The 23623-nt window shown below is 42.4% G+C and overlaps 2 protein-coding genes across 3 annotated transcripts; one reads left to right on the top strand and one right to left on the bottom strand.

Moving 5' to 3' along the window:
• Positions 1 to 380: 380 nt before the first annotated feature.
• On the bottom strand, positions 381 to 8005 carry ATP5F1C (ATP synthase F1 subunit gamma). The gene is made up of 10 exons (XM_027739935.2): positions 7923 to 8005; positions 6737 to 6771; positions 5665 to 5796; positions 4807 to 5011; positions 4227 to 4370; positions 3782 to 3846; positions 3003 to 3158; positions 1912 to 2008; positions 1060 to 1097; positions 381 to 518 (listed from the first exon to the last, which is right to left on the bottom strand). The coding sequence occupies exons 1-9, from the start codon at positions 7964 to 7966 to the stop codon at positions 1091 to 1093; spliced, it is 885 nt and encodes a 294-aa protein (XP_027595736.2). The 5' UTR covers positions 7967 to 8005; the 3' UTR covers positions 381 to 518; positions 1060 to 1090.
• Positions 8006 to 8084: 79 nt separating this feature from the next.
• Positions 8085 to 22147, top strand: KIN (Kin17 DNA and RNA binding protein). 2 transcript variants are annotated; one of them, XM_027739934.2, is made up of 13 exons: positions 8085 to 8235; positions 9543 to 9637; positions 10499 to 10542; positions 10657 to 10779; positions 11642 to 11823; positions 12761 to 12809; positions 13114 to 13171; positions 16563 to 16683; positions 17171 to 17221; positions 17635 to 17703; positions 18682 to 18781; positions 19815 to 19915; positions 21187 to 22147. In XM_027739934.2, the coding sequence occupies exons 1-13, from the start codon at positions 8122 to 8124 to the stop codon at positions 21247 to 21249; spliced, it is 1170 nt and encodes a 389-aa protein (XP_027595735.1). In that variant the 5' UTR covers positions 8085 to 8121; the 3' UTR covers positions 21250 to 22147. The 2 variants fall into 2 exon arrangements, with proteins under 2 accessions (XP_027595735.1, XP_027595734.1); XM_027739933.2 differs by having other exon boundaries at positions 16560 to 16683.
• Positions 22148 to 23623: the final 1476 nt, after the last annotated feature.

The following is a 23623-nucleotide window of genomic DNA, read 5'->3' as shown; positions in this document are numbered from 1 at the left end:
CATGAATATACAGTGTGTATTCCAATTAATCCCTGAAATGATTCACCTAATCAGATCAGTTCATTTTAGAAAATTACCATCTAGAAATAGTAGGAACACAGTATCCAATGAGAGATCTGTTCCACCTGTGCAATGCAGAGGTTATTCCAGCCTCCTCCTTCAGCCCACACTACAATGACAAACCAGCACATTCAAACACACGGTGGAGACAGGAAATCTCTTCCACTCTTCCAAAGGAACAGCCAGTTACATGTTCTGCATGCCAGATACATTACAAGATGTATCTCACAACCTTCTGAAACTGAAATCTCAGAGCACACCGAAGTCCAACCCAGATATTCAGACACCAAGAGCGTTTGCTCCACAGACAACCAAGAGGATCTGTTTCATGGAGTTCGTTTATTGTAAGAATTTACAGATTTCTGGAGCTTTACCACTTCTTCACAAGTTAACAAAGCAGTCTTGTTAACACAGACACAGGCAGGCTAAACCACAGGCTCAGAAGAGCTCCTCCTCACCTGTAAGGAAAATTGAAGCAAATTAAAACCCTTTTATTTATTCATGTATTTAAAACTGTTAATCTACTCCAATTTGAATACTTCAACTCATTAATATGCCTTAACTCTCCCCCAAACTATTTAACAAATATATTTTTCCTTCCATTTTAAATTTTGAATATAATACGTTCATTTTGCTACATAAACCTCTTTAGGAACATCTTACATATGGATATTTTTAAGTCATTGCATAAGGTCAGGGCACTACACAAAAATTCAAACAGTAATTGCAAATGAGTCAAATAATCCAGAAAAAAAACCCACAGAAAATTATATCAAATGTGGGTGCATGCTACTATGGACATATTTTCCTTAAAATTAGTGAAAATTAAGAACTCTTTATCCAGACAGATTCAAACTAGAAATGTGCAGTTTCTCAGCTCTTCAAGAAGAAAAGTTTCTGACCAAAACCACTGAACTTCGACTTCCTCACTTGACTTCAGATTTTCTGTGTTAATTCTTAATTTTAAGACACAACGAAGTTTCCATGTCATAACTTTACCTCTTGGATTTGGCTGAACCGCTTTTTCCGATTAATCCCTGGTTATGGTGTTACGAGAAAAAACAGAACAGGCAGGTTAGGAAGCAACTCATGCAAATTCAGGCAAAACTATGCACGGCTTTATGACCACAAATGTATTGTGAGGAGCACAATACAGCATGTAACTGCTACATGATACATATTCCAGACATTCTGCAAACACACAGGATATTGACACAGGTATTTCCATACAGAGCACCAACTTTTAACTGTTGCAGTAACACACATGAGCTACGTGCAGTTACAAACCCTGGTTTAAACCCACCGGTTTGTAACCCACAGCACACACCTCTACAAAACTTCAGTTTCAGGGAAATAAGCAAAACATTGAACTTAAGTAAAATACACATTTGGAAGCAAAAGACCCCAGAAATTCCCTCCTCCTTCCAAACCCACCCTCCAAACTCTCAGCTTCTGAACACTTGATTTATCCAAAAGCATTTCAGTTGCTCTCCCCCACCCAACACTACTGGGCCGTTTGAGCAGGCAAAGTAGGAAACATTCAGGTAGAACTGAGGAGGGGGGAAATCCACTGAAAGTCAAAAAGGAGGAAAACCCCACCCTGTCCAGACAAGGATGTGTGTTGAGGCTGAAGATCTGTTTCACCAGCTTTTTAACTCTGTCTGTTCAGAAAAAACTGCCAAACTTCGCTCTTGTTAGTAGAACTGCGCAAGCTGAAAAGCTTGGGAGCCATGCCATGGAATGCCTTCCCTTTGGTTTCAGGACCTATGTGCCCTAATCCTCCCTATTTTCTGGCACACAAGCACCACATGACTGCAACAGGTCCAATTTCACATCCACACAGGTACTCACAGAGCAGCAGCACCAGAGATGATCTCAATAAGCTCCTTGGTGATGACGGCTTGACGGGTGCGGTTGAACGTCAAGGTCAGCTTGTCAATCATCTCGGCTAGAAAAAATTAGGATTGGAATTTAAACACATAATAAGTATTCAAACACAGATAAAGAGAAGCTGTATGAACAGAATATCAAATAGTCTTGTAAACCCTTGCAAATGATCAAGGGGCTTAGTGCACTTGACATTTTTCCCCTACAGGTAACACTACCTGTAGACAGTCTAGTAACCTGAGAAGTTGGCTTGAGGCACCAGAGTCAAACATCTGCAGAACAGCTGGCAGACTCGTAAATACCAGGGTATGACATAGCTCATTGTAACGTAACATAAACATGCATCATTTGCTTTGAAATTAGATTTCACAGTCAATTAACTCCATTGGTATTTCTTTCAAGTTACTGTTGTTCTGCAAAAGGAGACAGATTTTTCTCAATTATTTTTTTTTTCCAATTATTTTTAAGCACAGAAGTAACCACCCCTTTCTCTCAAGCTAAGGCAGTCAGCAGAGAGCCATACCTACAGTTCCAGGTAGCCCAATGGCACATCACATCAGCTTCACTCAGCCACCAGTACCCTGCCAAGGAATACTTGTATATTCTCAAGTTGCTGCATGACAGGTGGTAAAGTATTTAACCATTGTTTCCACCTCCTCACCCTTAAATCGGTGCAGTACGAATTACATTGGCTCACAAGTAGTTACAGGTTTATAAAAATTCAGGAAATCCTCAGAGCAGTCACATGAGGGGAGCACAAAGAATATCTGGCCATTACAAGATTAGTTTAGTATTTTATATTCCTATTAAATGATCTGTTATTTCACTTCCAGTTACCTAGGCTTGTTTCTCATGTAATTGACAGCAATCCCTCTTTCCAGGGACTAAACACAGTTCATGCATTCAGAAAAGAATCCAAGTCGAACTGGCTCAAAAAACCAAGACTCAAAATAGAATTAAGAATTATCATTTTGAAAGCAAGGGATTACACAAAGGGAGGGCAGTACTTTCCTGCTGCACTACTGAAGTCCTGGGAAACCCAGGGAGTGACTTACAGGCATTCTTGCTGGCGTTGTCCATCGCGGTCATCCTGGCGCTCTGCTCACTGGTGGTGGATTCCTTCAGGGAGTAGTAGAGGATGTTTGCTAGTGTGAATTCCTGGTAGTTCCTCAGCACATCAGCATCAATGTCATCATAGATACTTAGGCTTTCTGCAAATGATGAAAGAGCAAACTCAGAGAAATCCAAGCTACTTCCAGCAAAATAACACACTATCACGGGGAAGACTACTAGGCTGGGCTGTTTCAATAGTTAGGGCAGCACAGAGGGATTTTCTCCACATATTATGTGTATTATCACAATCTCTCTGCTATTTATAATTTTGCTAAGTATTTTATGTGTTTTAATTCTATTTAACATTAGGAAGGTCAGATTCTGGCCAGGATAAAATACATTATTGCCGTATTATTTTTAATCTTCCCATACAATGCTGCAGAAACGTTCTGGGGTATTTTTACTGAGTGATGCAAAGTCACTCCAAACTTAGGTTGTTCAGTGCTGAAAATATTGGAACTGACGGAGTTTACAGATGCACAATTCTTGCTTGAGACAGAATTTCAAAGCAGAATTCATATGACCTTTCTTTTTAACCTCCCTGTCCTGCAGCACCTTGGTAAGTCAGCCTTGGACTGATCTTGGCCAAGATAAAACCATCTGTTAAAAATATGATACATGCACTGCGATAAGGTGTTTTAATACCATATTCCCATGTTCAGAGCACTTTTTCTGTGATTAATTACTGCACATAACTGGTGGTTTCTAGCTCCCTACTTACCAGAACCAGCAACAGTTTCAAAGGAGAAGATTGGTTTTTCATCGGTCTTGTAGGAGATGACAGACCTGCCCAAAAACAGCATAGTTGGCTTCAGTTCAACTAAATCTAAATTGAGTGCTTAAAATCAAACTGGAACAGACAACTTCTGGTCTTCCAATGCCACAAAATTCTGTGATAATCCTCACGAAGAGATCTTGGATGCCACATGGATATTATGACACGCTGACTGTAAATATAACAGCACCCACCACACAAGTCAAAAGGGAATTCCAACTACAGCTATTAGAAAAAAAAAAAAAGGAAACCAACAGTTCATCACACACAACAAAACCAAGAAGTGAAGATGACAAGTCACAGTCAGTTTTCATATCACTTCACTGGGCCAATGTGCTGTTTAAAGCTTTCGACCCAATATTTTTCCAGTGCAGTCTCAGGACAATCTCACCTGAAGCGATTGTAGATGACAGAGCCTTCATCGAACTCATACCCAGAGTTCAACAGCTCTAAAGCAATGACTGAAGCATCTCCAAAGCTTGGAGGTCTCCGTCCCACTTCTTTGAATGTCAGCAGGAAATAGTTGGCATGTGTCCTGCAACAACAACAGACCTGTGTTAGAACAGGTGTGGATGCTCTAAAGTACAACAAGGTAGCAAGTCTGACTTACTACTGTAAATTAGGAATGTTCAGAACTAAATATTTTATTGAATTAGGGTCTGAGAGACATTTCGCCATTTTTCAGTTAAATTATGATAGCTTATTAAAACACACACTTGTAACAGTGCCAGTTGCCAGACATTTATTTCAAAAATATAATAGTGCTGTGCAGCAGTTTCACAAATATCCAGATGATCTAAACCCCTTTTAGGATATTTGCAGATTTATTTTAAAAGAACTTGAATTTAGTACAGTTCCCATAAAGCAATTTCCTGCCAATGCCAACAGAGTTTTCTAAGCAGTCTTGAAACTTCTACCACAGAAAAAAATCAAAACCCCAGAATAAACCCTTCTATGGTTTCAGTTTTTACCTCTGAAGCAGACCTCTGATCTTGTCACCTACTCCAACCACCATAACTTCTTTCCCAGCATTTGAGAGGTTGGTAATCTCATTTTTCAAGGTTTTAGCAATGGATGTATGGATAGCACCACACAGGCCTCGGTCAGAGGACACACCAATAAGGAGATGCTTCTTCTTGTCCTCAGGTGCCTTTATTTCTGCTTTCTCATAAAGAGCTAGAAAAAACAAAAAGGATGGTCAAGTTTTTCAAGGGTGCCAAGAGGCAAATAAATCTCAAAAAACACCTCTGCATTATTCTAACTAAAACCAGCTCTAAAGGGGCTGCAAATCTTAGCTAGATAAATTTTACCTCCCTCACAGTTATTCAAATTTGCACATGATCAGACCAGAGGTGAGCAAGAAACAACTCAAAGCCAGCCCCTTCTCTGACCAGATGTCATACAACCAATGTCATCACACAGTGAAGTTCACGGTGCCAGTCCAGTGCCCCAGAACCAAGTGCAGCACAAGAGTTCACAAGAGGGTGTGGCAGTAGCTGTAGGTGCTACGGAGATTTGACACAATTCCATTAACAGACAGATTCAGTCTGGAAGTTCTGAGCTGTGGTGCTTTTATGACTAATAAAAACAACCACGCCACCACACAAAGTTAAAAAAGCAATTGGAAATCATGATGAATTGCAGATTAGAACTCTTAAAATTGAACCACTTTCCATAAACTACTTTTATGGAATACTAAAGGTGGCCTAGAGATGCAAATTCTTTTGGAAATGAACTACTGGAAGGTTAAAAAGTCTCAGCATTTTATCACCACCATGAAAACCTCCTTTTCTGCTCCCACATCCCACAGTGCAAGAGCTTTCTCTCACCCAGAGCTCCTGTTCCATAGACCCTTGCAGGCTTCAGCTCCCTCTCAGCTCGTGCATATTTGGCTGCAGAAACCATCTTCATGGACTTGGTGATTTTCTGGATGTTCTTGATGGACTTCAAACGCCTGGTGACTACAAAGTTAAGAGTGGAAGGTCACGGGCTGTTCTGGGCATAATGACTCAAAAAATAAACAATAAAATGCCAGCAACAGCCATCCAAAAATATTTCACCATGTTCCTCAAAGAAAAAAAAAATAAATAAACAAACAGTGCACAAACAAACCTCACCAAAGCCCTCAGTATTTGCAGTGAGAAAGCAGTAAGAGGAGGAATGTGGCTAACACAAATTCATCTTTATAATAGAGATGTTTTTTCCTCTAGATACAGGATTTATTTAATATTTAGCCCAGCATAAAGTCTGTTTACTATCTCTTTGCTTCCACATCTACCTGTTTCACAAACACATCATTTGAGGTATATTGTCATCTTTCCCAGATGACAAGGGGAAGGAAGAAACAAAAAGTGGACCCCATGGTATGAAGATACAGAGTTAATTTCCTTCCCCCTTTAGGTTGTGGCAAAATAAGAGTCATAAAAACACTGATGTAAAAAGAAAACAAAACAGGTCATCCTACAGACAAGCACAATTCCAAGGCAATATCCCTGCATAAAAATCTGTGAGCAATGGCTTACGGAAGCCATTATCAAACTAAACCATTCAGCCAACCTTTTTTCCCCAAATGCTGCATAAAAGCACAAGGAAATAAGCATAAAAGAAACTAAATTAATTCTCAAAGGTGAGAAAAAATCTGATTTAGCACATATGATAAAATTATTTTTAAAATACGTTCGAGTAAAACTATGAAATGACATCTAAATTAGTGCCAAAACCACCTTAAACAATGCCTTTTCTGAAGGACACTTCTTCAGCAGAAGGGCTGGAGGCCACATACCAATGTTATGGTGTATCACAGTCAATTTACCCAAGAGAAGCTAATCAAAATTGTATTTTAACATATGATTTTCCTGCAACATTTTCCCTCTCTGAAAAGCAAACAAAACCTGTACTTACTGTCTTTTAGCGTTGCCATATTCCTGACTTGGCCCCTAGAAAGGAATGCAGGAGAAATTAGGGTAATTCACTAGTTCTCCTGCAAACCAACACCTGTCAAGGGCAGGTCCCTTTCACAGAGCTGTAAAGTCAAGATATTCTGTCTCTTAAAAAGCATCTGTGGCTGGGACAAGCCATTCTGACCTGTGGTTTGTATGCACACCTTCCTCCTTCCCCCATCTATACAATTTCACAGAATCACAGAATCAATGAGGTTGGAAAAGACCTCCAAGATCATCAAGCCCAACCTATGACTGAACAACATCAGGTCAAATAGATCACGGCACTGAGTGCCACGTCCGGTCTTTCCTTAAACACCTCCAGGGATGGAGAGTCCACCACCTCCCCGGGCAGTCCATTCCAAAATTTAATCACCCTTTCTGTGAAGCAATTCCTCTCAGTGTCCAAACTGAGCCTCCCCTGGTGCAGGTTAAGACTATGTCCTCTCATCCTGTCACTTGTTCCCCGGGAGAAGAGACCAACCCCCACCTGGCTGCACCCTCCTGTCAGGGAGTTGTAAAGAGTGATAAGGTCACCCCTGAGACTCCTTTTCTCCAGGCTAAACAGCCCCAGTTCCCTCGGCTGCTCCTCATCCGACGTGTGCTCCAGACCCTTCCCCAGCTCCACTGCCCTTCTCTGGACTCGCTCCAGCACCTCAATGTCCTTCCTGAACTGAGGGGCCCCGAACTGGACACAGCCCTCGAGGTGTGGCCTCACCCGTGCCCAGCACAGGAGGAGATTTAATTAATTAATTATCCATCCCTTGGGTAATGACAGGAGACAAACGGGGGCATCGGAAGGGCAAATTGAGCAGAGCTGCGTCTCCTGCCGTGCACAGACCCGTCCTTTAACTCTTGCCTGTCCCAACTACCCACCCCCGCCGAGCTCCCCCTCGCCCCCCACCCACGGCGGACGGACCCTCCATCCCTGAATCTCATCCTCCATCCCTGCACTCATCTCCCGGTCTCAGCTCTGCCACCCCCACCCAGAGCCCACAGCCCCTCACGGGCTGCCCAGGGCCGCAACCCCGCCGTCCCGGGGCGCCCCACAGCCGAGAGGGCCGTCACCCCCTCACCCTCAGAGCCTCCCCGACCAGCGGGACGAGCCCCCCCGTGCCCACCGCGCCCGAACCAGCCCGTCCCGGTACCATTGCGGCTGGAACAGCACGACCGCGGCGCCCCGGACGAACATGGCGGCGCCTCCACCACAGCCCCGCTGAAGGTCAGCGCGCCCGCACCGCGCCTGCGCCGCCCCGCCGCGATCCGCTTCCAGGGCACCGCCGCCATTTCCGGGGCGGTGGGATCGGGAGAGGGAAAGGGAGAGGGGCCGGGATCGGGGTCGGCGTCATGGGGAAGTCGGATTTCCTCAGCCCCAAGGCGATCGCCAACCGCATCAAGTCCAAGGGGTTGCAGAAGCTGCGCTGGTACTGCCAGATGTGCCAGAAGCAGTGCCGCGATGAGGTAACTGCGGGTGCGCCGCTCCTTCGTGAGAGGCACGGGCGGCTCCGGCTCCTTAATAAGGACCCGCAGTCCCCTTGAGGGGGGCGGTTCTCCTGGGAATACAACAGGGATACCCCTCGGTTGGGGTCCTCCAGCCCTCCTGGCGGCTCCGATCTTATGGAATCACAGGATGGTTTGGGCTGGGAGGGACTTTAAAGATAATCTCGTTCCACTCCTTGCCACGGGCAGGGTCACCTTCCACTAGACCAGGTTGCTCCAAGTCCCGTCCAGCCTGGCCTTGAACACTTCCAAGGATGGGGCATCCACAGCTCCTCTGGGCAACCTGTGCCAGCGCCTCACCACCCTCACAGGGAGGAATTTCTATCTAATATCCGACCTAACCCCACCCTCTCTCAGTTTAAAGCCATTCCCCCTTGTCCTGTCAGTCTCCCTTGTAAATGTCCCTAATGCTATTGAGGACACTGGGAGAGCTGCGATTGCCCTTGTAGGAGTTCCTGATCCCCTTCTAGGAGGCTGCAGTTCCCTTAGGAATTGTGGGGCCTCATGACCTTCGTGTGGGTTCCCTTGTTTCCCAGTGGAGTGAGGGGGGTACAGGGCTGGCTCAGGTTCCCTTTGGAAATGTCCCCAGTTGCCTTGTGGGTGCTCTGATCCCATCTGTGGAGTGTGATCCTTCTAGGGAGCATCCTGGCTTCCCTTTCTGGGGCACGGGGAGCCCTGATGCGCTCTGGGGGAGCACTGGAGAGGACCCTTATTCTCCTTTGGGGGACCTCAGTCCCTCTTGTACGGATCACAGTCTCTTGGGGGCAGATTGGTGGGACGTGGCGGGTTCCCAGTTGCTGGTCGTGGGACGATCCTGTTGGGATCCCCAGTGGGAGAAGTCCTCATCCACTTTGGAGAAAGCCTGTTGGCCCTGACCCATCTTTGAGGATTGCATTTTAGTTTTCCGTTCTCCATAAATAGCCTCTCTAATGTGCCATAGGGAAGTAGAGCATCCTGTGGATGTTTAATTCTATCATTCTTCAGCTGTTCCTGTGCCTCTCTCCTTTTTACCCAAAAATCTCAAATCCTGTTCTCTTCCCAGTGACTACAAGCAAAAAAAAAGCTTCACTACTTCACAAGCTGATGTTTTTGTAAGGGCTTATCTGGTCAGGAGGAACAACCACCCCACACTAGGCTGAGGCTGAGTTAAGGTGTTTTCTGTGGACCCTCCAAGAAATTTCACTCATAAAACATTATTTTTAATATTTTCTTCAGCTGTGTTGCAAATTGAGACAAAGACATGCAAAGGATTTATTTTTACTTTATAGAATGGCTTCAAATGTCATTGCATGTCTGAGTCCCACCAGAGGCAATTGCTGCTGGCTTCTGAAAATCCTCAGCAGTTCATGGATTACTTCTCTGAGTAAGTTTTCTGTATATTCTTACCCAGGTCTTTGTTCCTGTGTCAAATCTGCACAGCTACACCTCTAAGGCCAAAAAATGTCCCATTGGAGACACTCTATTGTGATACATTTTAGTGTCAGCTCTTTTTTTAATGGCAATTTGAAAATTTAGAGAATGCCACTTTTGAACTTAGGTAAGAGATTTCGGGGAGCCATGGTGTTTAATCAAATTTGATAGTTTTATCTCGTGTCTGAATCCTGTTTAAAGTTGCTCTGTATTACAAATATGTCACCTTTGTGCCCCATCTGAGTGACTGCCACACTAAACATGAGCTAAAGGAGCCATAACAGAGAGACAACAAGTCAGGGGTGTGACTGACATCCCACAGCTTCTCCCAGTCCTTTGTCCAGCTGACCTACATGACAGCTGGGATGACTGGAGTTGTCTTCAGCACGAGCCTGAAGTGAGGCTTTGTGCTCCAGCCCTGGAATTAGCAGGGAGATGAGTGATCCATCTGCCCCATCTGCCCTTTGTCCTGCCCTGTGTTCCGTGTCAGTCAGCCTGGGAAGATGCCTGGTAACGAAATACCGGCAATTAGTAGGAAGTGTAGAGATTCCTTTGCTCCATTTTATCCCTTTGGGAAGCTGTTATCCTCTTGGAGATTTCGTGTGTGTGCATGTACCATATTGTGTTTCTCTGTGCACACATCCTGCATTTAATGCTCCTTTACTGAAAAAGGGAAATGTGGCTGAATTTCATCATGCTCAGCTCAAAAGAATAGTCAGGTTTATAATGCAGATGTTTATTTGTTAATGACAGCAGAAAATTGCTTCATAATTGTTTAAGTTTTGCTAAAATCCTTTCTTTTTATCCCCCCAAGGGAATTCCGAAATGATTTCCTAGAACTGCTTAGGAGGCGATTTGGTAAATATTTTGCTCTTTGTTTTTAATGTCTTTTGTTGGTTCAGTACAAGACATTTTGGTTGGTTTGTCCTGGGTTCCACACTTGTATTTAATAACGATAATTCCGTATTTCAGGAACAAAGAGAGTCCACAATAATATTGTGTACAATGAATACATCAGCCATCGAGAACACATCCACATGAATGCCACACAGTGGGAGACACTGACTGACTTCACAAAATGGCTAGGGAGAGAAGGTGAGTGGGACTGGGAAGTCTTAAAATTATTGGGTAATTGAATTGCTGATTATTGATCAGTAAATATTTATATTAGTTCTGTTTCCTTTTTCTTTCTTCCTCTCTGTTCCTGTATATACATTAACAGATTTCCAAATGTTTTTCTTTGCTAACCATGTTGATAAGTACGTCAGTTGTGCGTCTTTCCTTGTTTCATCTGCTGGTCAGTATTTGCTGGAGGTACTGCTAAATTCTAAATCAACTTCCAACATTTGCCATTTAGAAAGAAAACCTAGAACACTCCTTATGGCTGCAGAATCCTTCCATATTTGAGGTGACAAGAAGCAAGCAGTCATTTTCATTGCTGGCCTCATGGAAGGGTTAAAGCTTGAGCTCTGCAGTTCTGTGCTCAGTGGAAGGAAGGGAGATTAAATGGCACTGTGGGGTGACAGAAAGTTTACTTTGGCTCTGGTTGCCCCTGTCCTACAGGATACATCCACGGGTCATGGAGTGTTTGGAAAGTCAGTCTAGCCAGAGTCAGTAACAATAACGCAGCACTGGAACATTTCCTTTAGTATGATGCTATTAGTATGTGTTGTTTATACATGAGAGATGTGTGTTTTCAGTGGGCAGGAAATATTTTCTTCAATAAGGAAAGTATTGTAAAACACTTCATCCACTTTATGACAACTCTGGCTTATTTCCAAATAGATCTGGGTAGCTGGAGGGCAGAAACACATAGTACAGATAATTCAAAGTCAATTTTTGCAGTCCAGTGAGGGGTATATTGTCTCTGGTAAAGTATCTGCATTGTTATGGTGAACATGGACTGAAATGATCTTGATATTGTAGGAATTAATCTTATCTTGTGTTGACTTTCTAGGTCTTTGCAAGGTTGATGAGACTCCCAAAGGCTGGTACATTCAGTACATCGACAGGGACCCTGAGACTATTCGTAGGCAACAAGAGCAAGAGAGGAAGAAGAAACAGGACCTTGATGATGAAGAAAAAACTGCTAAGTTCATCGAACAACAAGTTAGAAGAGGTTTGGAGGGGAAAGAACTGGTAAGGAAAATTGCACTGTGTGTGAACCTTCTGCTCAAAACTCCTCATGGTTAAGTTAATGGGGAATTCGGTGCTGCTGGGATCCTTCCTCTGGTATTTCCTTTGCTTCCTAACTTGGAGTTACTTTGTACCCAGCTTGCTTTAGTACTAAAGGAGTAATAATTACTGTTCTTCACATGATTAGTGGTTCAGAAGCCACTCTTGAATTTAGGAAGGGAGAGCAAACACTCCAGTAACCAGCATGACGTGTTTTCATTTTTGGTATTTCACAAGTTCGAGGGCTGCAGATAACAAGTACCTTGTACACTGGGGAGGTTGAGATAAACAACCAGGGGAATCTGGCATAATCAAATTCACGCAGTGAAAAGTTCTATTTTGATAGTGCTGGTGAGGTTATTTGAGAGATGTTTATTTGGCATCATTCCATGACCTCCATACATGTTGTTGCCCAGGGCTGGAACCTCAAATTTGATCCTAGGTATTGATAGGTACATTTAAATCACATTTAATTGTATACAATTATGTGCTTCTTAATTTAAAACTAATTGAAATTTAAATGGTCTGAGCCTCCAGTGCTAAAAATTTGGAAAGATATCAGAATTTCCTTCTTGGAGTCATCAGTCTATCCAGAAACCAGGCAGATCATGCTGGTTCAGATAGAGAAGACTGCTACAGCAAGGCCACTTTCCTTTCATCCTGGAGTTGAGCAAGTTTAGGCAGCATCTCTGTAGGGGTGTTAATTAGTGAATTTTGCACAGGAGCCTGTAATGGTTTCGATTTACAATCTTTTATGAATCAAGCCAGATTGAATATTACAGTTACTTGTGATAACCTTGCAGTAATTTTTAACACTGAGCTAATCAATGATCACCAGAAATTATATCTGGGCTCAGTTTTCTGTTTGAATCTTGAAATGTATTTTGTATTTTTTTGGTAGGAAATGCCTGTCTATACTGAACTGAACAGAGAAAATGAAGAAGAAAAAGGTAATCAGATTTTGATAGATGTAATTTTCTAGAACCTACTGAAGGTGATTTTGTGATTCAAGCGAGATGAGGCCTGTTTAGTGCCTAATAAAGTGCTTTGAGATCAGTTATAAAGAGGAACTTGGAAATGCAGAGTATTCTTTTGTATAAGTTTTAATTTATTTTAAAAGCTGAACCAAAATACAGATTAGTAAACATTTTCAAATTTATGATCTTTTCTATTTGCAGATATTAAAAATTGTAACATCCTTCAATGCAGTTATTTTTAAAGATAGAAATAGAGTAATGTCTTTTTATTTTTTAGTTACATTTAATTTAAACAAAGGAGCAAGTACTTCAATCGCAGCATCTTCTAAAGCAAGGTGAGAAAAGAATTTAAGGGAACTCTTATTGTTGCAAAGCACTTCCATGACAATGATATTTGTGTGGGCAGGAAGATGTGTCTCATCCTGAAATATTTGGATTCTTATCTCATCCTGCCTTGTTTTTCAGAATTGGATAGTAAATGACTTCATGGTTCCTTCTGTATTTGAAATGGGTGAATTGGTGTATCTTAAATGTGTGCTGTGAGGAGCCTTCTTGAATTCATGTGGTTCATGGCAGATGCCTGTAAAGTATAAGGCAGGTACAGGTTCTTCCAAGGGAGGATGGAAAAGGGATCCAGCCAAAGCACTTGAAGTGATGCTATCTGGTCCCAGCTGCCTTTTATGAATGGGTATTCCTGACTTGTTAATTTTGATTCCTAAAAGGTTTAATTGCCTTGTCTAATTGGAGAAAATTCTTCCTGGTCATCGTTTAAGCAGCTGAATCTACCTGAAATAAATCCTTCTAAAGCTGTTGAATTTAATTGTCATCATATAACCACAAGCAATGCGGGACAAAAGGGATCAATAATGCAAATAATACTGACTTATGGCAGTCTGTGGAACTGTTGGATGATCATACATCTTTTCGTGTGAGGCAATATTGTAATTAAATGTGTTTCAGGTAAAAGGAAAGCTTTCCTCTCATCACACTCACCTCTTAGATAAGGTATCTGATGGGATATGTGCCAGGCAGAAAATGAGACAGTAAAGCAGTTCTTTGCAACAATAGATCCAGATTTCAGGCTTTGAGGAAAACTTGTGAATTATCCCTGAGCACTAAATTGTGATTAGGGTGAGTGAAACTTAATGCAGACACTCCCTTGAATAGTTTCAGTGAGCTAAAATTTGGCCAAATGTGAAATCACGTATCAAGTAGTCTAATTTATTCATAGCATACGAGAGATACTTGTCTGTAAATTTTGTAATGGTAGTGTGGAAGCAAAATTAGGATAAGCATTTCATGGCAAAGTGGTGATTCAGGCATCACTTCAGAGTCATGTACGGAAGCTGCTTCCCTGTGTCAGTGGACAGGTGTGTTCTGCAGCTGTTGGCTGTTCCTGAGGAGCAGTGGAGGTCAGCTTGATATCCAGTTCCCCAGCATAGTATGCAGGAGGACTTCCCTGCTTCCCACCTTCTGTGCTCACAGCTCAAGCTGTGGAAACCTGGCACTTGTATTTCCCGAGTGTGGTGCAGAAATGGAACCACAAGATCATAGTTGGTGGGTGGTGGAGTTTGGAGAGCATGAGGATACAGGTAGTTGGGTGGGGTTGGAGCCTTTCTGAGGAGGGAAGTAAGAGGGGAGGCATTTCTTCCCTTGTCCCTGTGGCTGACAAGAAGCTGGGCGTTTCCACTGCCACTGTGGGTACAGCTCCTGATGCCCACTGCCCTTCAGCAGACTGGGAGCCCTGGGCTTTCTTTGTTCCCTCAGTAACTTACCTCGTCAAATCCCTGCTTAACTCATCTATTGGACAAGTGAGATTAGAAGTAATTCTAATTTAAGAATGAGCAGAAGCCACTGTCAAGGTCACTGACTCCTGTCTGCAGTGCTGCAAGTGTACCAGTGTCAGCACACTGAGCAGCCTCCACTGTGCACAGTTGGGATCTCCCCAGCCCTGCAATCCCAGGGGAGGATCTTTCAGAAGCTGTTTGCTCTGATAATTTGGACCTTGTTTGTAAGTTCCCAGGTAAATGTTCCCAGGTGAATGTTCATGGTCAGTTTATACCAGGTGCTGTCATGTTGATATGTGCCTTTAAAATTAATAGTTCTTTTTCTCTCTGGTGTTTGCTTTCTCAGTGTATTTGTAGAGAAAAGTTTTGGCCTGTCAGCCTTCACTGTGCTGTACAACCAGGCCTGCACACTGCTCATCTCCCCATTCCTCTCACCCCCTGAATATCCCTTCCTTGTCCTTGTTCCAGCTTCAGTGGATCTTGAACAGGAGATCTGACTGAATTTGTGCATACAGCCAATGGAACATCACCATGGCTTATTCTAGGCACTGATGCTTGGCAGTCTTGATACTTTCATTGCATTTGACTCTTTCATGGCTGCTCCACACTAGTAACTGTCACCTGTGCTTGTAACCAGACCCCTTTCTGCTTTTGTTGTTCTTAACAGCTCTCAATAGAGAGAAGGCAATCAGAGTAAACTTTTCCAAAGTACCTGAGCTTACATAATGTGCTGTTGAATGCTGTGGTTTTCAAAACATGGTTTTCAAGATAAACCAATCCCGTTTGGTGTCAGACTCTTCCTCGAGTCCTCCATATTGTTGACACACCCAAACACCAAAATGTTGTTGGTCTCTTGACTCTTTGTCCCAGGATCCTTAATAAATATATTAAATAAGATTTGTTTTACTATCTACACTCAGGAATCTCTTAGTTACCTCATAGCTAGATATGTTTGTCTTCTTAAATATAGGCACTGCAGCTGTTAAGTTTTAATTGTATGTTACCCTTTATGAAATGTTATTTTAAGTACTTGCTATTTGGTTTGTAATTTAATGTGCTGTTTCTTCTCAAACGCTGCTGTTTATCCAGACTTGCTCTGAAATACAATTTTTCTCTCAAAGTTGCTTCTACTGCGATTTCTGTATCTTCATTCCCACTGGGTATCCTCCCTTGGTAGTACCTCCAACATTCTCACCACAGGCAGAACATGCAATTTTGTCCTAAGGCCATATTAATATTGCATTACTGTCACCTCACAACAGCCACCTTCATCTTTCAGCATGAGATAACACCTAATTTTTTTTACTGCATTCAAATGTTTTTTATAAAAATGGCTGAACTCAAGCTGCATGTAGGCAGTTCTCACTTTACCTGGATGTTCCCCGATATGTAACTTTTTGTGCTGGTTGTTCTTTTCTTTCCTGACTTTTAGGCTGTTTGCCTATTTTGAATATGATGGTGAAGGTAACATTTGTTTCTACAGATTCCCATGTGTTTTCTCCCATTGCCAGATGGGTTCAGTGTCTCTGTCTGAAGGGAGTTCTAGACATCTGCCATGTCTCAGAGTTCCTCTGTCCAGGTGACTTCTCTAAAGCCACACACTTGTCCTTTCAAATTTGAAAACCTTATTTACAGACTGGCTTCTGTCTTCTCCATTGAACTCAACTTCTCAATCAACTCTTTGCTTGTGCAGTGGTGAGCTGATCATTAAGTTGTGTCCATTCTGCTGGACTGCCAGCAGTAACCCTGACTGGACATGGAGTTTGCACCCCGAGGAGATCAGTTCTAGAGGAACTGATCATGCAGGGTCTGGAAGGTGACTGGCACAAATGAAATTAGGCAGATTAGGCCTTTTTGCACAACCAGTTCTTCAAATGTGTCTTGGTAGAGGAAAGATTGTAAGATCTGCTGTGAAAACACCATCTTACTCTTCCAGCAGTGTCCTTGGACAGAATGCACTGCAGATGGTGGAGGGGGCAGTTAAAAGAAAAGAATCAGCTCATAGCTCTAGTCAGCCCAAAGAGAAGAAGAAGAAATCTGCACTGGATGAGATCATGGAGGTAATAACCATGTAGAATCTGTGTCTGTGTGTCCCCATGCCTATGGCAGTGTCCACTTTAGCAGGGTGTCCCTTTGAAGTGACCTCAGCCCTTCAGTGCATGTGAAATTCAGACTTTCACATCTTACCAGGCAAAATAATTTCATTTCCCCATGAGAATTGGTTTCTGCTGCTCAGCTGTGCCTGTTCCCCAGACGACTGTGGTATTGGAAGTAAAAGAATACAGATTTTGCAAGAGAAGAAAATATCTAGAAACACTTGACCAAAAAAAAAAATGAATCACCATCATTTTATCAAGGGTTCCTGGCTGTCACGAGATTGATTTTTATGCAGCAAGTACACACTAACTTACCCTTATTTAGGGTTTGGGGATTTTTTTTATTCCCCACTTGATGTGGGGCTGGAGAATTGGTTCAGCTTTTGAAAGGCCTGGGAAAGCTGCAGTGGAATGAGGAAGTAAATGGTGATTATTTGTTGTTGTTCTGTAGCTTGAAGAGGAGAAGAAGAGAACAGCTCGAAGAGACTACTGGTTGCAGCCTGTAAGTGTCTTAAAAATTATTATTAGAGCAAATACAGTCAATTCTGCATCTCTAAAGCCACTATTGATTTGTGTAGAGATCCAAAAGCAGATTCCAAACTAAAATCACTCTTCTTTTCCCTTTCCTGCTCTTGACCCATTGTGGTGTGTCACTTTATATCCTGAATTCAAGTGTAATTGTAATTGTAAAAAAAACCCCAAAAAAGTCTTGAGAGATGCTACTTTGAGACAATAATTTGAGAATAAAGACAGATTCCTGAGAGCCACATCGTTACTAACCCTGCTTCCTACACTGAGCTACTCAGTCTGGGCTTGGACTCAGAGCAACTGGAACTTACAATTAGTTTAGACTGTGGAGTTGTTTGTATATTTTGGCATTTAATTTTATTTTTTCTCTCCTTTCAAATGTCTCAGGAAATCATTGTAAAAATTGTAACAAAAAAGCTTGGAGAGAAGTATCACAAGAAGAAGGCAGTTGTTAAGGTAAGATAGTTTGGCTTTTCTGCTGTGACTTCGGAAATTTTGTTTCACTGTGCAGGTTGTTCAGCCTGAAGTCAACACTGTTAGGGGCTGAAATGTCACCTTACCTGTATTAGGACTTATTCTGGGCAGGGAGGGAATCTCTGAATTGGTTTAATGTCATTTTCTCAGAGATTCTTTTTTAAGTGTTGTTTTGTCCTGTGTGGTTTGTCCCTATTGACACATCCAACCAAGAGCAGTGCAGTTCGATTTTAGGCTGAAACTAGTCACTTTTGCACTGATATTTAAGCTTTGCAGGATCTCATTTGCATGCAGAATCTCCAGGCTGGTAATCTTGCCTTTCTTTTAGCCACTGCCAGTGAAATGATGTGTATTAGGTAGTCCAAGGCTCAACAGTCTCTGGCAAGAGCCCCAAAAATTACACCCAGATGTGTTTTGAATGATTGACTAGAGGGCACAGAGCTGAAAATTACAGCTTCTTGGGTGGACATCTTGGAGCACTTGTGTGTCCCAATGGCTTCCACTGAGCTCTGGATAGGAGAAGTGGAACAGGGTTTATGCCAGGCATGGGGATGATCAGTAACATTTTGCCTTATTAAGAGATAGGATCCCAGTGTAGTTTCAAGCCAGCTTAGCCTCCCATGGGGAAAAGAAGCTTCTATTTTACTCTCCATCTTTAAGAGACTAGCTAAGGTAGCTGACCCAAAATTTGATAATACCTTCAGACAGGGCTTACAGAATTAGTGACCAATTAGACCAGGCATTGATGCTCAAGAGGAGCCCTTTTAATCTGGCCTTGACTTCAGGGTGGAGCCAATCAGCAGTTTATAGAAGCTGGAGGCTTTTGGCACAGCTCAGAAGGCCCTGCTGCTGTTGACAATGAAGAATTGCAGACTCGTGATGCCAAGTTTGTTAACTTTGAAATGTAAATTTAGAGAAAAATGTTTTATTTCTCTGACTGGCCTCTGGCTTTCACAACAGGAAGTGATTGACAAATACACAGCGGTCGTGAAGGTGATTGACTCTGGAGACAAACTGAAGCTTGATCAGACACATCTAGAAACTGTAATACCTGCACCAGGTACGGTTGTTTGCTTGTGTTCTCAGCCTAATTAAAATTCCCCCACCTGAAAGTACCATAACCTCTCCTGAGAAGACAGGCTGAGAGAGCTGGGGTTGTTCAACCTGGAAAAGAGAAGGCTCTGGGAAGACCTTAGAGGCCCTTCCCGTACTTAAAGGGAGATTATAAGAAAGATGGGAACAAACTTTTTAGCAGGGCCTGTAGCAACAGGACAGTGGCCAAATGGTAATGGCTTTAAACTAAAAGAGAGTAGATTTAGGCTAGGTATAAGGATGAATTTTTTTAAGATGAGGGTGGTGAAACCCTGCAACAGGTTACCCAGGGAAGCTATGGATGCTCCATCCCTGGAGACATTCAAGGCCAGGTTGGAGGGGGCTCTGAGCAACCTGGTCTCATTGAAGATGTCTCAGATCATTGCAGAGGGGTTGGAGTAGACAACCTTTAAAGATCACTTCCAGTCTTCGCAGTCCTTTTCTGTCAGAATTGGAGTCTTTTCTGAGAAGACCAGCAGTTCAGTTGAAGAGATGAAAGCATCTCTCTTCAGCTGCCAGGAAGAACATCTGGGAACCCTGCAGAGCCCTTGGTCATGTTTATCCTGTAACTTCCCTCCAAAGTCATGCCTGGAATAACAGTGGATACTTGGCAAAGCTGACCTCGCCTCCTGTCTGGGTCACTGGTGTTTCTTCGGTCGGTACACACTACTGCTTGTGTGGAGCATCTGAGGAATAACAGCACTTGGCAAAGCTGACCTCGCCTCCTGTCTGGGTCACTGGTGTTTCTTCGGTCGGTACACACTACTGCTTGTGTGGAGCATCTGAGGGCAGCAGTAAGCAGAGCACTGTCAGCATACATGAAAACAGGATTTAGGATTTTGGGATTCACACTGAGGTGCCCTTTGGAAATGGGGAGGCTGTGAGACAAAACTGGTGTTGCTTCCTGAAGCTGCTGGGAGAAACCTCTCTCTCAGCTGTCAGTGGAGTTGGACACAACACATAGAAGAAGTTGTGTAACTCTTTTCCTATTTTTATTTCAGGCAAGAAAGTGATGGTATTAAATGGTGGGTACAGGGGAAATGAAGGCATCTTGGAATCCATCAATGAAAAGAGGTTCTCAGTGACAATAACCATTGACTCTGTAAGTATCAAACACTGCAAGCTCTCATTTGTGTAGATCTTTCCATCTGTACATGGAGAGCTTTTACAAAGAACCATGTTATCCTTAATCCTGTTTTACAGGTGGGATTAATGGTGTGCAAAGTGCTGTGGTCACCCCCCACCTATTCCCAACCAGTAGGAAAACAGCCACATATCCCCCATCACAGACTAATTCTCTGCTGTTTGCCTTTAAAAAGATGCCAGGATGCTGATTTTAGCAAATTTTGAACTTGAAAGAGACTTGGAAAATATTTTGTATGTTTATTTTGAACATGGCTGTTGTACTATTTTGTGAGAAGGTAAAAAATGTGAAATATGCAAACAGGAGGTGAATCTTCTCCTGCCTTTTCCAGCCTGAACATGGGGCTTTGTGTGCTGAGTTGTTGTCTTGTTCATGGTTAGCAATTATGTTTGGGTTTTTTGTTTCAGGCTTGTTTGTTTGTTTGGGGTTTTTTATGTATCACTTTTCTCTGAGCTAAACTCAGGCCATGTGATCATGTCTGTGTGGCTCCTTCTTTGTTCCCCTCTGCAAAACAAATGTTTAAACTCATTGATAAAGCAGAGAGGCTCAAAAGTCAAACTTCTTAGACATACCTTTGCAAGAGGGAGACTCTGTTAGATCCCATTCAAAGAAGGGCTGCAGAAACTCAACCCAGATTGGATTCTGGAGAATTTGCTTGGGAAAAGACTGCGCAGATGCCCCAATGATAGAAGGAGCTTTGATTGGACCTAAGGATCATGTTAATGTTGGTCTCAGAAAGCAAAGGTTATTTTTCTGTAGCTCTGACGCTTGTAGGTGTTGATGTTTCCTCTTCCTTCATGAACTCTGAAATGTAAATTAAAAATGGGTGAAACTACTCCTGGAAACCAGTGAAGTCTGTGAGGATTTTCTCACTGATTGTAGGGAGAACAGTTTTTTAGGTTTCTTTATATATAAGTTTGTATTCAAAATTAAATCTTTTACTACTTATAAATTCATAGCAGTGAATTAATTCAAAACAGCTGATAATGTTTGCCCCAAAATTGCAAGGACTTTAACTGACACAAAAACTGTCCTGAAAGTGAAAGGATTTCTGGGACAGTGTCAGGGCCCTGTCACATTCTCTGGTCAGGTTGAAAATAATGGAACAGGGAATATTGTGTCTTGGACAGATCCCCTTTAGCTCTCTTACTATAAATTCTCCATTGAGAATTCAAGAATCAAATAATTTTATATTGTGACCTTATTTCTTCTACTCTGTCATTCTCCAGGGACCTTTAAAAGGACGCCGGGTCGAAGATATCCAGTATGAAGATGTTTCCAAGCTCGCCTGAGGTGCTAATCATGGATCAGAGAAGATTTTGGTTCCCAAAACCATCTTTCTGACATCTTTCAGGCAGACACAAGACTCTACCATGTCAGGGTTTTAATTGTGTGTGTATTTATATTGTATATAGAAATTAACAGAAGCAAACTTGATCTATTTAAAGATAGCTATGGATTTGTTACATGAAATGTTTGTGGAAATATTATCAGTGGAGATTTTTCATCTGATTCTCTATCAAAGTTATAATATTTACTTCAATTTCCTGTTGTAAAATATAGGAGAGAGCTGCAAGCTGGAGTATTTTATTTACTGAAGTCTGTGAGCAGGTCCAGAAGAGAGAATTAGCTACAGGTAGGCAGAGTGTGTCGGAGCCAGTGGAGTTTAAACAACACCCTTCTCAATCCACAGCCAAAACGGAGCTCTGGCTGTAGGAACAAGGGAAGGGATTGGGAGAATAGCAGGAAGGTACCACTGCTGCAAGAGATTATTCCCTGGATGCTGAGAGAATGGTCTGGTTTGTTAAGTGCTGTCACCAGTTTATTTTTGATTAGCACACGGGTGGTAGTGGAATGCAAGTCATTGCTCCAACATGTTTGTCAGGGTTCCTGATAATATTAATATGCAGTTTATGTCCATATGAACTCTGTATGGAGTTACTCCATGGATGTTACTTGTGGGGTTTCTAGGATGCCAGGTAAAGCGTGTGCATGTAGGAGCTGATGGTTGCTCTCCTGGTTTTCCAGAGCCTTTTCCTTTGTTCATGCTTCTACTGTTGCTCTGCTACATGAGTAACATTACTTGTGCTAAATGATACAACATTACTTGTTTTATTTTTTTAAAAAGTCACATTTTATACAATGTTTAATTTTTAAGGCACTTCAGGAATAAACATAAACCTTTTCTTAGGCCAGTGTCTTTCTTATCAGCCTTTCAAATGCATGAGGCAGCTCTTGGTTTAAATCCACCAAGGAGCACAGCAAAGTGCACAGTTGGTGCACCACATTATTTGGGTGAAAAAAAGATGCAGGTTGTCCTGAACAAAATAAAACCCATCACCTGAAGGTCCAGTCTGAAGGTTGTGTGACTCTGGAACCTCTTCCCTTTCCTTGCCTCGGAAGGTCACTGTCTTGTTGATGTGTGGTTTCCAGGGGACCCTACGGGAAACTGGAAGTCTGCAGAAGTTTAATGAAACAGCTGCTGTCTGAAGTAGCCCAAACCAACCTCACACAGGACATCAGGTGGCTTTTCAGGGTTCCTGGGCATGAAGAATGGAGAGTTATGAGAACTGGAGGCAGAAAATACACTTGTCTGTAAATTCAGGCTCTTTGTACAACCTGTGTGAACAGCTCTGCCCTTTCTCAAAAGACAGGTACTGAGGGAGAGGAGATGTGTAGGAGAATGATGAACAGGAGAGCTTCTGTATCACTGAAAATAATTACACTTGACATTCTGGAACCTGACAGAGTGAATATAGTAGACAAGTCATAAATTGTGTGGAGAAGATCAGAGAATGGTTACTCACTGTGTTCACATACAGGCTAGGAAATGGTGGAATTACTGATTTGGGGATTTAAAAACACAGGGGTTTTTCCTCTCCTCACCTAGAGCCTTGTTAAACTGGGGCACTGGCTGCTATGGGATGTTGGAGAGGCCAAAGCTGATGGATGAGTTCAAAGAAGTGATAAATGGTTTGTAAGAAGTTGCTGACAGTTCTGAGAGTAACTTTGAAGAGACTTTAAAACCGTATTGATTCTCTCACTCCTGACACAGCTGCAACAAAGATCCCATGCCAGCTTAGAGTGCCTAAGTGAAGGAAACCAAAGTTCAGAAGGGCAAGGAGACTGCTTGAGTCCCTTTCCTGGATTAGGGCTGCTGAAAAGGATATGGCCAATGTTTTTTTCTAAGGTTACCAGAAAAGAAGAGTTTTAAATCCAGCTCTCAGTACACAGACAGGCATATTTGTTCCACTACTGATCTCATTCATTGCTAAATGCTCCTGAAGAACAAGCGATCCTCTGGCAGCGAAGCCCACCAGAAGGAAAACTTTTAGTATTGATGATTATTTTTATAGTCTGAACATTTTCTGCTTTCATGGATTTGTATCTGTGCATGAACTCTGTTCTCGTCTTGAAATTCTCACAAAAAACAGGCTGGAGGCTGTCTAACTGGTCTAAATAATTTTTCTGCAATATAGCAGCATCAGTTTTTTCACCACTGGTTAACTCATCCTTAAATCCAGGAGCCTCCCCATGATACCCATTCCAGAACCCATGTTCCTTTTCTTTCACATTTCCTTTACTTCATGCACTTCCTTTTTGCCCAGTCTAGCATGGTATGAACTTATATTTTCCCAGCAGTCTGAAAACACAAAGGTATATTAA

Source organism: Pipra filicauda, unplaced genomic scaffold (assembly GCF_003945595.2).
Source record: "Pipra filicauda isolate LSUMZ 115617 unplaced genomic scaffold, ASM394559v2 scaffold311_size1313980_pilon, whole genome shotgun sequence".
Lineage (NCBI taxonomy): Eukaryota > Metazoa > Chordata > Aves > Passeriformes > Pipridae > Pipra > Pipra filicauda.
The sequence above is the reverse complement of the archived record's forward strand: the minus strand, read 5'-3'. Positions and strand labels throughout refer to the sequence as shown.